At 38.3% G+C, this 16,248-nt stretch overlaps 1 protein-coding gene across 4 annotated transcripts in view; it reads left to right on the forward strand.

Annotated features, from left to right (window-relative positions):
• LOC140389775 (arf-GAP with coiled-coil, ANK repeat and PH domain-containing protein 2-like) overlaps positions 1-10,961 on the forward strand; it is a 131,866-nt gene extending 120,905 nt beyond the window's left edge. For all 4 annotated transcript variants that reach the window (XM_072474288.1, XM_072474290.1, XM_072474289.1 and 1 more), the window contains 3 exons: positions 50-160; positions 3,346-3,404; positions 9,067-10,961. In XM_072474288.1, coding sequence (XP_072330389.1) covers positions 50-160; positions 3,346-3,404; positions 9,067-9,167 — 271 coding nt within the window. In that variant the 3' untranslated portion in view covers positions 9,168-10,961. The remainder of the gene's footprint in view (positions 1-49; positions 161-3,345; positions 3,405-9,066) is intronic.
• Positions 10,962-16,248: the final 5,287 nt, after the last annotated feature.

Here is a 16,248-nt window from a genome sequence, read left to right on the forward strand (position 1 = left end):
ATGCATTTGATTTGTAACAAATCCATTCTACTTTGCTTCTTTATCTTAGGCAAGTTTGTTTATTTCTGAAGCGGGGAGCTGATCAAGGTGCATTAGATGAAGAAAAGAAGGACCCACTAGCCATTGCTATAGAGGCTGCAAATGCAGATATAGTTACATTGTGCGTATCATTGTATTTCTGGTGTTTATTCTTTATACTTGGTTTTCATTCTGCTTATTTTGGAATTAGGAACATAAGAACGAAGATGGACTATTCAAACTCTTGAGCATGTGATCCATCATTGATTAAGATCATAGCTAATCTGTGTCTAGTTCTATTTACCTGCCTTGGCTAGCAAAAATAAATCTCCCAATTTAAATTTATTAATCGAGGCACCCTCTACTGCTTTGTGGGAGAGTGTTCCACACTTCGAACAGCCTTTTAAGTGTTTCCTAATTACTCCTCTAAATGGTCGCTCTGATGTTATAGTCACGTCCCCTTGCCCTGGACTCCCCTGCCAGAATAAAATGTTTCTCTCTATCTAACCCTGTATATTCTTTTCAAAATCTTAACCAAATTGTCCCTTAACTTTCGAAGATCCAGGTCCAGTTTGTGTAACCTCTCCTTATTAGCTAAGCCAAAGGACGTACTTCTTATTCAAACCATTCCTGTTTCATATGTCGAGTAAACTAAATTCATCAGAATTCTGTTTGTTTTACGAAAATATACAAGAGTTCAAGTCGGACTGTTCTCCATGATTTGCTGTTTGGGACAAACATACATTGAGCTGTATGTGAAGAAAGTGCTAATTGGTTGACCAGTGGATTCTGGAAGAAACGCTGCCATGGAAAATGCACAAGTTGATTGACAGTTAACTACCAACAATGGTTTGAAATTTAAACCAGGCCATTTGCCTGATTGGACAAGGCATTGCCCTGAGGAATGAGTCATTGAATGGCTGTGACTTATTTTGTTTAGCCGAAACAGGCACAATGAGTGCATATGTTATTTCTGTCTACAAAGAAAAGGGCCCTGTGTATTAATATATGTAGCTTCTATACATACATGTGCCACACTACGAGCCTGACTGATTATTTCAAATTAGTTGTCGGTGTAATTTTTTTGCGCACTTATTTAGCAAATGTTGTCCAATCGTGGAATCACATCTAATGTGTTTTAAGTTTTGGAAGCACGGGCTGGTTGAGTAAAGTCTATACCTTGTCCTTGGGGAACAGGAGCTGGAGCATGCTGTTTCGAGCGCCAGCCGTTGGAATGTATAACCTACATAACGAGCAGCGTACTGACAGTGAAATTCATATATCACATTCTTTTATCGGATAGGCAGCATGTCTTTTTGGTTTGATGGCAGCATGCTGTTAGTGGCGAAATACCGTTTGTGTTGCAACTTCATAGTAACAGTGTAAATCAGCTAGCTTCACCAGTTGCTCACATTTTTGAGATACCTTGCCCTTCCAAGGTAGTCTGAGATAGACTGGGAACATTTCAGGTCTGAAAGTGATGGCCTTTGGCCCATCTATGAATTTGCATGATAAATAGCACACAATGATCTGATTAGGGTAGCCATTATCCTGCAATATGCCTTTGATATGCCCTATTTCAACATCAAACTTGTATGGTGAGCAAATGGCCCATGCCCTATTTACAAGCTGTCGATGAGACCAATCTTCTAGCATGTGGCACTGTAAGAATCTCAACATTGACCAGTGACGGTGGACTTGCGATGCACTGTGGTAGTGAACCCCCTGGCAGATTTCTCACTAATACACAGGGCTCAGTTATTTTCAGACAGAAAGAACATGTGCACATATCGCACCTGTTTCCGCTAACCAAAATAAATGACAACTATTTGCTGACTCATTCCTCAGGGCAATGTCTTGATCAATCAGTGTTAAACTACCTGGTTAAATTTAAAGCAGTGCTTGAAAGTTAACTGTCAGTTACCTGGTGCATTCTCCATGGCAACACGTCTACCAATCTGCCTGCTTGCCAACCAATCGGCATCTCATACAGTATAAATTGCTGTTTTCCCCTTGTATCCTTGTGAAGTGTCCTGATGAGTACAAGATGAAAAGCTTTAACATCTCTTTTTTTCAGCAATACACAAGTTCTCTGTTACCAGACGACTGTGTGTATAATATATATACTCAAACTTCTGCAACTGATCAGCTTGGGTACAAACACCAAGATCTTAGTTGAAGCCCTTGGCCCCCAGTCTAATTTCACTCCTTTGCATTGAGATTGCATTTTTAAAGCTGTTTGTCATACCTGGTCCTTCATAAAGAACTTTTGAAAGTCTGGATAGATTCTTCGTATAGTGAGTCTATTCCCTCCCCTCCTCCTCCTCTCCCCCCCCCCCCCCCCCCCCCCCCCCCCAATTTTTCTGACAAATTTGGGATGCCATTTTGAAAAGGCCCAAGATGGGTCAGCAATTCTTCATCATTTCAAGCACATTCAACTGTTACTGTTTTAATGTGATTCACGTACAGTTCCATTTTATTTCTGATTGCTTCTGTTATTGCCAATAAAGATTTAGTTGCCCTTCAAGTTGGGAATTACGTTTGTCTTGTTCTCTTGCGTAAACTGCGTTAGACTTTATTAATTTCCTCAAAATGACTGTTGGTGCCTCAATGCTTCCATGCTCTTAATTGCCCTAGAGTGTAATTCACCCATCACAGAGATTTACTTGTAAATCGGGTCTCAAAAAAGTGCCAGACTTTCCAAGTGGAATTTCCTGCTCCCTTCTCTTTGACACACCCTGGTTTCTCAGAAATCTGAAAGTTTAAAAGTACAAGTTTGGAGAAAGAACAAATGTAAATCACGGTCATGAAACACTTCAGCATTTGTATCAGAAAACGTTTCTGGGTACATATTTGAAATAAGTTCGACCTTCACGTTCAAAGGTTCCCCTACTCTCGATCTGGCCCTCTTTTAATTTCCTATTGTTAGGTTTGTTGGATGTGTTTTTATAGATTAATTTGCTTGTCAGTTGCAGTATCATTAACATTCCCTGGTCAAAGAAGTGAAGATAAAATCCAGGATGAAGTCTTCTGTACAAAAGTAGGGGAAAAAAATCAGCTGGCCAAAATGGCCGGTCATAAAATTGAAATGACCATATCAACAGTGGATTGTTGTTTATTACATATTTATTCTAAAAATGACTTAATCTCATCCATTGTGTGAGCTATATATAAAATATATATATATTCTATGTACCTTTATAAACAGTTGGAAAAGGTACATTTATTGTCACCAAACAAAATTTTATATATTTTCTCGATGGCATTAATGTTTGGTTCCATCGCACTTTATTGTGCCTTTGCAAATTACTGTACCTTTTTTCACAGGTTGCGTCTAGCAAAGATGAATGATGAGATGCGAGAATCTGAAGGCCTTGGACAGTCAGGTCAATATTCCAATAACAGTCATACAGAGATGCAATATAAAAAATGCATGCAAGAATTTATTAGTTTGCAGCTACAAGATTCTTGAGCCTTGATTAATAAAGGGTTATCTAATCATCTACTGTCAGGGGCTGGGGAGGGAATGGGAGCCTCATTACCTTGTTATTTGGCAGGTGATGCTGTATTTAAAGGATGTATCTCCCCCAATTGGACGACCATTATGGTAACCAAGATAAATTCCAAGAGAGTATCTTACAATCAGAAAAAAGCAGATACCAAAGTTATTTGGCAAATATAAGCAATGCACCTCAAAAAACATTCCGTATTTGGTTGCATTTTCTGTATAGTTTGATCTATGTTGCAGAGCTTAAAGTTTAGTAAATTGCTAAATGATACTTAACGTATTTAATCATGATTGTGACTTTTATTGGAGTGACTAGAGGTTTGTCCTTAGTTTTCTCTTTCCCCACCCCAACCCATAGGCTCTGATACTTGTGTAGTGTGGTGAAATGGGCACCGACAGCCCGCTGATACCTCACCATTCTTTGTGTTAGTCCAGCTGAAAGGTAAGCAACCATGGAGTGCCTCACAGGACAGCCAATTCCAAACCTGTCCTTATCTTATGCCCATAAACTTGCACCTTCCAAGAGGAGAGATTGGATAACGATCAGGAGCAGGAACCCTGGCGGACTTTTTAAGCCCAGGTACTTGGAAGTCAATATTAGCATTCCCCTGATTCAACATGAATTGGGGTTCAGAGCGGAGATCGATCACCTGATTTGAATGTTTTGATACCGCATTAGATGATGCATATATTCACTTGGCCATCAGAGGCAACAGTTTCTGGAGGATTTTTCCCTGTTGCATGCATGTTTTTCTTTTCTGGCATTTCACCCCAAGTAAGCCCCTCTTGATTGAAAAAGTTTTATTTATTTGTTATTCCCTCAAAATTCTTGGCTAAGATCTGAATCTTGGCTGGTAAAAATCCATGGTCTACCAATAAGCCACAATGCACAAATGTAACACATTATGGAACTTGGCTGCCTGGTTTAGACATGATTTAATTATTGGAAACCTGGAAGAGAATCTTGCCTTTGAACTTGTTTTGAAATATTAAATCAGTGTTTACTTTTAATTATATTCCTATAAGTAAATGCAGTGTAAATGGAAAATATTTCAACCAGTTTATTTTTTTTATCTTTCCTTTGTCATAAATGGACAGTACAATGTGAACATTTTCAGTATTATATAATGGTGTTTTGATTGCTTTGATTTGTTTTTTAAATATTGAGTTAATTCAGGTGCTAATCTTAATGTTAGCAAATATTATGAATCCACCTAATTTTTGCTCATCATTTTATTTGGTTTTCCTTTTGACAATTTGACATTTATGAAATATTCCCAGGACTGAAGTTTAAGTTAGTCATAAAAAAATAGGTACAGTGGTAACATTTACAAATTTATTTTGGGACACCAAATACTATGAAGTTGGAAATTATTGCTTAAATATGTAAGATATTTTAATAGGTGTGCAGTTATGTTAAAGTTATTAGAAAGCATTATATTATTACTTGAGATTCTGCAGCTAGCTGTAACAATGTTGTAGCTGTAGACATCTTGTTGATAGTTATAAACTTTACTATGATAATTACTCAGTGAGCTCTGTAGTTTAATAAGACACCACAAGGTAAATAGTTATGCACTGTTAAAAGAAAGCCATATGCAACATTCTGTTTAGCTTTTATATTTAGCTTTTAGTTGTCAATCACGAAAAACAAATTGGTGCTACCAAATACATCTGATTGTTTCTGGTTATTGCTTTTATTTTCTGTACTGTATTTGCCTTTTTGTACATTGTGTGCCTTTCTGAGTTCCTAATCTGGGTGGTAATGGCAGCATTGCTGTATGTATGTACTTTCTGCACTTTAAATGCAGCATTATTGCAAAACGAAATGCAGCTACTGATGTAGGATTTATTATTTTTGTTGAGGTAAAGACTGCAAGTTTGTTGCCAATAAATGGTAAAATAGGCTTTAAAAAATACAGCTGATAGGATTAACCTGCATTAATATTACAAAGTTTATCCTACTTTAGACATCTGTATAAATTAATCCATATCTTAAGATCTGAATAAATTCAGACTCTTGCAGTTGTATTGGTATTCAACAACTAATAGTTCCCTTACGTCTAACCTTCAGAGAAGATTTCCAATTATTGATGTTGATTGTAAGCTCACTAAATGCATTTAAACTGCCCTCCAGTATCATGTCATCTTATTTGGTTTACAAACTGAATCGCTTCAAACAAGCTTTCAGTTCAGATCAATCTTTGGAGATTGATTAACCTGTTCCTCATACTGAATGGCATAAAGTTTCAATACTTGTCTGAAAATTACTTAAACTTTCCAGATCACAGTTGCACCTTAATATAAAGTCTTTACACATTTAAAATCGCAGTGGCTGCAAACTTATTTTTAAAATGTTAAGTTATGGCAAAATCTACATGTGTGGGTGTACATTTTTACTTATATGTGCAAATGGGCACACATTAATTGTATTGAAACTTGTAGGTAATTTTGAACGAACTTAAACATTTTATTTATGAACAATTATAACTTGCAATGAATTATGATTTTACTTCTACTGTGTTTTATATGGATCAGATTGTGCATGAAATTATTGCATAACTTTTCATATTTCTGCTTAAAAGCAAAACTGCCCATTTGTTTTCCGCTTTGTTCGTACTAATTGCCATTATTCTAGTTATAAGTAGTTTTTGTTTTCACTAAACATTATATCTAATAATTTAGATCACCGCTTTTAAGGTAAATTGATTTCAGATTCACTGCAAAAGATGCGTGTTTGATTCAGAAAAAATTAAATAAACCCAATAATGCTCCTGTTTTTCTTTTATTTTCATTTTCAAATGGGAGAATTAATAGAGATACTGGTATAATTGTAAACAAAATGAAACATGAAATCGTTACATTGCTCTGTGCAGAGTGAAGTACTCAAGTCCTTATTTGTGAATATCATTTCAACAAATGATGTTTAAGATTTTAGTTATTTGAATTCTGAAAAATGAATTTAAAAGCATCAGATAACTATATTAGATTAGTATAAAAACATGATTCTAATTGAATTCCATCAAAGTATGGCAGTGAAGTTAAATTGATTGGTAACTGCATTATAATAATCCAAACCATCAACTTGAATACACACTCGGTCTGAAGAATGCGCTCAATTTTATTTAGGCTTGCCAGAAATGGCCTTTGTCTATTAAAGGCACCTTTTGTCTTCATTTTTGCCAATTGGTTCTCCTCTTGCTCTTCCTGACACAATCCAGCACACCATCTCTGATTGAGGAGACCAGCTGCTTCCAACTACCTCGGTGTCTCTTGGGAGATGGCTGTTGTGTGATGTGTAACAATAGTATCAGGGGAAGTAGTGTTTCCTTCCCTGTGGGTTGCAATTTTCTTTATCTGTTACTTATCCAAAACAATGCAGATAAGGCTAGAATGCATTAGTTTAGCAAACTGGGATTGCACAAAGTACCATAAAGTGACGAGACTAAACACTAATGCTCTTAGTGTGCCAGGGGGTTACTTTTGCCCCACAGAAAGAAATGAAAGGGAGAGCTCCTCTCAGGCTGCCGTTTGTGTAGCTTGATGAATGATTCGGGGCAGACCTGATGGAGGCCTGGCAGCAGGGTAGCCATAGATGAGGAGGGAGGGAAATGTTTTTTGGGGTTGAACTTATATTGGAGGGAAAGTAATCTCCCCAGAATGCAAACATGGACACATTTATTAAATGTGGAATTAGTGGGAAAATAAAGAAATTGGAAGTTTTGAAGCAAATGTTTAAAAGTTGAAGCTATCATTGCAATCTTTCATACAAGCTGTCTCTTGATTCTTGCACTCTTGATTTCTATTTTTGCTGCACTGAGGTTCATGCAGGTATGGTAGTTACCTTGTGTGGTCTTTTTCTTCCAGTATTGTTAGCTATTTACTGATCATGCCAGAAATTTTTGTACATGTCTTTTTTTTTCTATATTGTTATTTTATACTATTGCTGCTTTAATTCTACTCTCAAGCATTTTGATTTAAATCTGTTGACACGCAACATATTTTTAAAATTCTCCACAATTAATTATTGTAAATTTGAGAGGTAGCAAATTATGCTCAATAAACAAGCTACAGCTAGCTAAGTTGTATTGAAAATCCTATAGCCCTTTAAGATATGTTGACACTTTTCAGCATAGTGCATTTGCTTCTGTATTTACTTTATTGCTGTTCGTCTGGTATCCTATGGAGGTTGATGAATTACTGATTAATTTCTATGAAAACCCATGCTGTGGCTGTAATTCAAACAAATTGAGTAGATTTTAAAATCTTTTCATATAAAATGCATTGCAATCTGCGACGATTTGCAATACATAAATTTGAACTTGAGATTCAGTTTGGGAGCAAATAATTAAGTTTAACTGTTGTGTGATGCCATCCCAGCTTGTAGATTTGATTTATCCTTTAACTCCCTCATAGCTATACATTGTCTTCTGTAGAATGGATCAAAGCGTACTGCTATTCTTGAAGAGTTAAGCCTCCTTTAACCTCCGATTTCATTGTAGCTGTTCGACATACCTGACAATACTTTGCAAAATATTTATCAACAGTAACTCTTACAGCACCTTTAATGTTTAAAAACGTTCAAATACACCAAATGGACATTCATACTGAAAGAGATGAGAGGAAACAACAGGGTTGATTGAGAGATGACCTTTAGAAGTACGAAAACAGAACATTTGTTTAGAAAATAGGGTGAATGTCATTTTATGTTGGGGAAAAGTAGGAGGGAAGGTACATGAGGTCAGTTCCAACAAAATAGACTACATAGGAGAAGTGATGTCGTAAAATGGAGTGTTTGACTGAATATTGTGGAACAGTTAATCTAACAAATTCACAGTCACAGATAGCCCTGGCAAAAATAAATAATGCCCCCTCAGTCTTTTGGGCAGTGCAGGGGTCAAACTAAAGGACTTAGGACAGAGGCTGTTGTGTGGAAAGACTAGAGAAGCTGTTCTCCTTGAACCAAAGAAGGTTAAAGAACAATTTAGAAATATCAAAATTATTGGTCGTTTTGATAAAGTAAATAAGTAAACTGTTACCAATGGCTGGTGTGTCAGTAACCAGAGAATATAGATTTAAGATAATGGGCAAAAGAATGATAGGGGCAATGAGCCTTTGCTTTAAGTAGGGAGTTGCTATGATTTGGAATGTTACACCTGAATGGATGGTGCAAACAGGTTTAGTCATGACTTTCAGAAGGGAATTGGATACATAGTGGAAATGGAAAATTTGCAGGGCTATGGCCTAAATTGACAATTATGGAATGAAATGCAAGTTATATGAGGGGAAAAAGCAGATTTAATAATTTGGTTAATGCTTTAAAGCACACAAACATTCAGCAGATGTCTGGTATAAATTGGCATTATATAGTGCAAATTATGCTGGAAATAACATATATTTTATGAAGCACAATTTAGTCTGGTTTTAATTGTGTGCATTTTTCAAAGGTGTACATTGTTGGATTACAATAAATTTTTGATGCTAAAACTATTTGACCAAATTTACTTGCTTCAGTAACTCAAAACTTTATCTTCTTGCAGGTGATGCAACCTACCAGGATATTTTCAGAGACTTTTCCAACATGGCCTCTCATAACCCAGAAATTTTAAATCGTTTCCAGCGGAAATCAGAGACTGATTAAATTTTCTCACTTGAGAGCGAGAGCTGCAATCATTCTTTCAGTGCAATCATCTTGAAGCATGTTCATCAGTTCATTTCATTAACCGTACCAAAAATAAATTAAAGATTTAAGTTTTAAAGAAAAACATTTATATTTGATGGAGCTTTTACTTAGACACCCACAAGCAGCTGCAGTGATTTATTCTACACGGGAGTATAGTGTCTATGCAAATGACCAACCTTTGCAGTTTATTATTTTTTTTGTCATGCTGGAGTTGAAAGTAAAATCTTCTTAAGGTGTTTCACCAGTGGGAGATATGCAAATAGAATGGGTGTTCAAGTTGAACAGTAGATTTGAAATTTTTGTGTACCCAAATGATACAAATAATTCCACTTCTTTGCTCACCAGCCTGTTTTTAACCCATTTACAATCGCTCTAGAACTGACATAGATACTGCGATGGTTGAACTGCAGTGCAGTTGTGACCATCTCTGAAAAGGAAAATATGGTAACACACGTGCTTTTGGGAGCAATAAATTCATATTAGGACAGTAGCCCGTTTAAATGTATTTCCTTCTGCAGAATAGTAAATACCAGTTATCTGTTGTTTCAGGAAATATTTTCAAACTTTGTATGTCTATCTCCAATAAATTTCACTTGTAGATATTAATGCATCTTGTTTTTAAACACTTTGCCTCCTACCCACATTTGGCTACAATATATAGCTACTGATCTGGTGTACCATGTACATGAATCTATAATTTTATTTACACCTGAAAGTAAAATCCAGTGCAGTAAGATAAATTGGGAATAGGGATTACTGGATGACTAGCTGCATATTGCACCATTAAATCAATTGACGCAGAAAACAGTATATCATCAGCAACATGCTCACTTTTAGTTTGGCATCTTCAGAATGGAAAACCAATCAGTTGTCTATGTTGCTGTACAATCTGTACAACTTAATGTTTCCCACTCATTTGTCAGTAATCAAACCATCTTCAGTAAATGAAAATGCAGGTAAATTAATATTCTTTGTTGATTTTATTTACCAAAGTGACAGCAGTCTTTTAAATGAATTCCTATTTAGTGTTGCTGCTACAGAAGTAACACCTGGTTTATTCCATGTCCTTGTGTTGTAATAAAAGGTTGAACTTCTTGAAATTAAAATGAAACACTCAGAATAAAGCTTGCTGGAAAACTACATTTTTAATCCTCATGTAAAATGTTTTTGGCCTCGATGAAGTACAAATAGACGTTCCTATGAGATTTCAGAATGTGTTCAGTGATGATAAATGCAAACTTTTTTTTAGTGATGTAGTTTTTTGTTTTGTTTTGGTGCTTGTTTTAGTACATTTGTAAAAAAGAATTTATATTATTGTATTATAACTTCAATGAAAATGTATTGAAAACATAATGAATTACTTATGGGTTTCATAGCTACAATGTACATTGTAACGTGTATTGTACATGACTTATTTCAGTTTACTGTGATATGACCAATTGATGGGCCAAATAAGCATTTGAAATTGCATTTTGGTCAATAAGTGTTACTGCATGGAATGACTGTGGATTTGACACACAATCAGATCCATTACACCCAAAACTGAATAATAGTTACCCATTGTTTGAAACTGAAATAAATATATTCATACTTATCAGTTAGAGAATTACATCTCATAGTATATTTATTGTACATATCAACTTTTCTGTATTGAGCATTTTTGTTCACATTGGAGAATAATTATATAAAATGTTCCCAAAAAGCTTGTACTATACATTCCATGAACAGTAAATATGCATTTAATACTTAAAACTGTATTAAGTCTTTTATATTACAGTGGCTGTATTACAGTTCTGAGATTTACTTTGTTTTCTGGAGAACATGGGGGTATATATTCAGAAAGCCATAAAATTCCTACAGTGCATTAGGAGGCCATTTGGCCCATTGACACTGCATCGACCCTCTGAAAGAACACCCTACCCAGGCCCACTCGCCCTCCCTATCCCCATAACCCCTCCAAACCTGCACATCTTTTGACACTAAGGGGCAATTTTAGTGGCCAATCCACATAACCTGCACATCTTTGGACTATGGATGAAATTGGAACACCTGGAGGAAACCCGCGCTGTCATGGGGAGAAAGTACAAACTCCACATAGATGGTCACCCCAAGGCTGGAATCCCTGGCACAGTGAGGCAGCAGTGCTAACTACTGCCACCGTGCCGCTCTCAATTCAATGTTGCCTGTTTTAATGCCTGAAAATCAGGTGACCAGAAGCTGGAAAATGGAGAGTGGGCAGGTAAGGTGGTGGACATGGTCACCCTATAGATACCATACATAGAACATAGAGCAGTACAGCACAGTACAGGCCCTTCAGCCCACGATGTTGTGCTGACCATTTATCCTAAACTAAGAACAACCTAATCAACACCCCTTCAATTTACTGCTGTCCATGTGCCTGTCTAAGAGTCACTTAAATGTCCCTAATGCTCTGATTCCACCACCTCTGCTGGCAATGCATTCCACACACCCACCACTCTGTATAAAGAATCTACCTCTGATATCTCCCCTATACCTTCCTCCAATCACCTTAAAATTATGTCCCCTCGTGGCAGCCATTTCCACCCTGGGGAAAAGTCTCTGGCTATCCACTCTATCCATGCCTCTCATCACCTTGTACACCTCTATCAAGTCACCTCTCTGCCTTCTTTGCTCCAGTGAGAAAAGCCCTAGCTCCCTCAACCTTTCTTCATAAGACTTGCCCTCCAGTCCAGGCACCATCCTGGTAAATCTCCTCTGTACCCTCTATAAAGCATCCACACCCTTCCTATAATGAGGCGACCAGAACTGGACACTATATTCCAAGTGTGGTCTAACTAGAGTTTTATAAAGCTGCAGCAAAACCTTGCAGTTCTTAAACTCAATCCCCCTGTTAATGAAAGCCAACACTTATATGCCTTCTTAACAACCTTATCAACCTGGGTGGCAACTCTGAGGGATCTATGTACGTGTTGTTGCAAGTTATGACCCCAAGAACCCTACACACTTTCAAGAACCGTGCAGCACAGTAGCATTGTGGATAGCACAATTGCTTCACAGCTCCAGGGTCCCAGGTTCGATTCTGGCTTGGGTCACTGTGCGGAGTCTGCACATCCTCCCCGTGTGTGCGTGGGTATCCTCCGGGTGCTCCGGTTTCCTCCCACAGTCCAAAGATGTACAGGTTAGGTGGATTGGCCATGATAAATTGCCCTTAGTGTCCAAAATTACCCTTAGTGTTGGGTGGGGTTACTGGGTTATGGGGATAGGGTGGAGGTGTGGACCTTGGTAGGGTATTCTTTCCAAGAGCCGGTGCAGACTCAATGGGCTGAATTGCCTCCTGCGCTGTAAATTCTATGAAATCCTGCCTTTAACCCTGTGTTCAGCATTCAAATTCGACCTTCCAAAATGAATCACTTCACATTTATCAAGGTTGAACTCCATCTGCCACTTCTCAGCCCAGCTCTGCATCCTGTCAATGGCTAGGGGCTGGTTTAGCACAGGGCTAAATCGCTGGCTTTGAAAGCAGACCAAGGCTGTCCAGCAGCACTGTTCAATTCCCGTACCAGCCTCCCCGAACGGGCGCCGGAATGTGGCGACTAGGGGCTTTTCACTGTAACTTCATTTGAAGCCTGCTTGTGACAATAAGCGATTTTCATTTTCATTGCATGTCCTGCTGTAACCTGCAACAACCTTCAACACTATCGACAACTGCCCCAACCTTCGTGTCATCGGCAAACTTACTAACCCGCCCTTCCACTTCATCATCCAAGTCATTTATAAAAAACACTAAGGGTAGAGGTCCAAGAACAGATCCTTGCAGGACACCACTGGTGACCGACCTCCAGGTGGTATACTTTCCATCCACTACCACTCGCTGTCTTCTTTCGGCCAGCCAATTCTGTATCCAGACAGCCAAATTTCCCTGTATCCCATGCCCCCATACTTAGGCAGGTTAGTAAATGGGTGCCCATGCAAATTGTTTTCTTTGCCATTTGTAACTAATTGAATAGCCCAGAGAGCCAGCACGTGGACAATAAGCCAAGTGGCCCCTGTACTACATGATTGTAGGATTCAGGTAAGAATGGGATGAGTGTACAATGTGTACACTTAGCTAGTTGTAGCAGGCTTTGAGTTCCTTAAGTGGGTCTGAAAGGAACCTTGGGAGAAGACTTTTTTTAAATGCCCAGGTAGAACTGGAATGCTCTCCCTAGACAACAGAGGTTCAGCCTGTTCATCGTCTTTACAGTGATCGCCTACTAATTTCCTGCTCTTCTGTCTGCTGTATCTGATGTTCACTGACAACGTGATGTTCACTGACAACATTTAAATGGGTCCCAGAGCCAGATTTGATTCAAGCTTAAAGCAGGCTGTTGCTGCGTTTCACTTGTGTCCATTGTGGGAGCAAGCAAAACTTCTCTCTTATCAACAAGAGGGAGTGACAGTGCCTTCTCATTTTCATTTAAGCTCTTTTAAAAAAAATAGTGGTTGAAATTTTAATACTGTAATTATCACATGCTTTTTGTCGATAGCCAAGTTCATTTTTCTTACCGCTGTGATAGAGACCCATTGAGCAACCAAACAGAAAATATCAGATTCAATATTCCAATAAATCATGTTGAATGTTACAAATAAATGCTGCCAGACATGCGATCTTGCTTCTCCCAAGAAGAAAGACCCATATCCTCTCCATTGCTGACAGATACCTGAAATCATTAGCTAACCAAAACTCACATTTATGTCCAAGTTACATCACATCATCTGGTTTATCTTGCAGAGTTGTGCCAAATCAAATTAGCAGTACTACCAGATCAAATGATACCCACTGCCCCGACTCCCTACCCCATCCCAAGGAGAGTAATGAGTGAAGTTATGAAATTTAATTCTCAAAGCATCAATGGAAAAAATCTAAATAATATTTGGAAAAAGTTAATCTGACTTTTTCATTCACTACGAGTGGTCCTGATGTTCCTACAAGACAAGATTGACACTGCTATAATGCACCATTCATTATCTGACCATGGGGAGGTATTCACAGAATTGTTACGCCGCAGAAAGAAGCCATTCTGCGCAGCCCTCCAAATGAACATTGTGACTTTGCCATTTTCCTGTCTTATCCCCGTATCCTTGCACATCTTTTGTATTCAAGAAATCATCTCCTGCCTTGATTGAACTGGCCTCTACCATACCTCCAAGTAGTGCATTCCAGTCCCGAAACACTTGCTGTGTGAAAATATTTTTCTCTCAGCACATTTGCATGTTTTGCAAATTGCTTTAAATCCGTGCCCTCATGATCTCAATCCTTTTACAAGCAGGAACAGTTTCTCCCTATCTAATTTGTCCACCCCTTTAAGAAAGTGAACACCTCTATCAAATCTCTTAGCCGCCTTCTCTCCAAAAAGAACAGCCCCAATCTATCCTCAACTGAGGTTTCTCATGCCTGGAACCATTTGTGTATCAGTAATCTTATAGCTGTGTTTTTCAAACATTTTAGCCCAAGACCCATTTTACCAACCAGCCATCCTTCGCGACCCACTATTTTCACTGGTCTTTAATGTGACCGGTGAGCCTGCTTAGTCTTCACAATCTTACTTGCTTTGTTATTCAATGTTATATTTCTGATAATGACTTCAGCTGATGATTTAAGATCTCACTGCATCTGTTGAAAAAAATCAAAAGGCTTGTCCTCGAACACGCCATGCTTAGTCGTCCAAGGCCTTTGAAGTTTTGTGGGATTTAATCTTTCATTTGCCAGTGCTTCCCTGCATATAACACACATGATCTTTGAATCCCCCTTTGCAGTGGCACAATTAATAAACCCATACCTCAAGTAACCATCTTTATACTGCTCTGTTCCTGTTTTCAGCTGCTTCTTCATGGGTTGTTCACCAGAGGCCCTGGAGTTCACACTGCTGGCAGCTGCAAAATGGAGAAATCCCTCTTGTGCCCAGAACACGTGATGTCAGCATACCTGCCCTCTGTTGCAGCTCCAATGTTTTTTTACAAATAATGAAATCTACTCCTGGGTCAGCGCATTGACATCAGGAGGAGATGTTCTGCTCCGCTGGGATCCAGGCCTGAGCAGTGTGAGGGGACACACCTGCGTGGAATGGCTGGCATTCTGAAAGCTGGTCGTGGCCTGCATTTTTAAAAGCCGGCCATGCCGTTGGGCACTACTTCCCACGATCGGGAACGCATGGCCTCGTGACCCGGCAAAGTAGGTCGCGGCCCTGGATTTGAAAATGCCTTATAGTTGATCCCATGCTGACTTCAAAATTTTTCTTTTGTCACATTTTATCTCCTTTAAAAAAATTCCAGTTAACATAATTACAGGTTCTGATCACTAGATGGTGCTGCATTATTGGTCAGACTGTTTCCTGAAAAATGAAATGAAAATCGCTTATTGTCACAAGTCGGCTTCAAATGAAGTTACTGTGAAAAGCCCCTAGTCGCCACATTCCGTCGCCTGTTCGGGAAGGCTGGTACGGGAAATGTTGGATCATTAACTGGAATTCCAACGTCCAAAATACATGTATCACGATAACATTAAATTTTATTTGAGAGCCTCAACCTCTTGCTCTTAAAATGTTTGCTCCATTTTGGAACACCATTAGCTAAATGTAGGTCTTGCTGCCTGAATATTTGTTGTTGCATGTACTCTTTCCCTGATAGGTCAAAGGTATTTCCCAGTTTTCAATAAAATCCATTTGGTTGAAGGCCCCCCAACCTCAGTGCATTGAAACTCAAAAAAAACTCTTCCTCAATGCTTCTAAATCAGATGTTCCCTACTGTGAGTTCTGCGAAATCGCATTTGTGACTCATTTTTCAGGTAATTTTGCAGGTTTCTGCGACTTTTCTCTGTCAGTGGTCTATCAATGTATCAAGCACAGAACATACTTTTTATTTAATGGCTGAGTTTATCCCCCACTCTCTGGATCAAGGTATTAATTTCAATTGGTATCACTTGTAATTCAAATCAATGTTGGAAGAAGAGGTTCCCACTTCTGTTTGCAGAGTATCCTTTATTGAAAGATAAAGGTTTCATTCCATCAATGGATAGTTT

This window comes from Scyliorhinus torazame, chromosome 14 (assembly GCF_047496885.1).
Source record: "Scyliorhinus torazame isolate Kashiwa2021f chromosome 14, sScyTor2.1, whole genome shotgun sequence".
In the NCBI taxonomy this organism is placed as follows: Eukaryota; Metazoa; Chordata; class Chondrichthyes; order Carcharhiniformes; family Scyliorhinidae; genus Scyliorhinus; species Scyliorhinus torazame.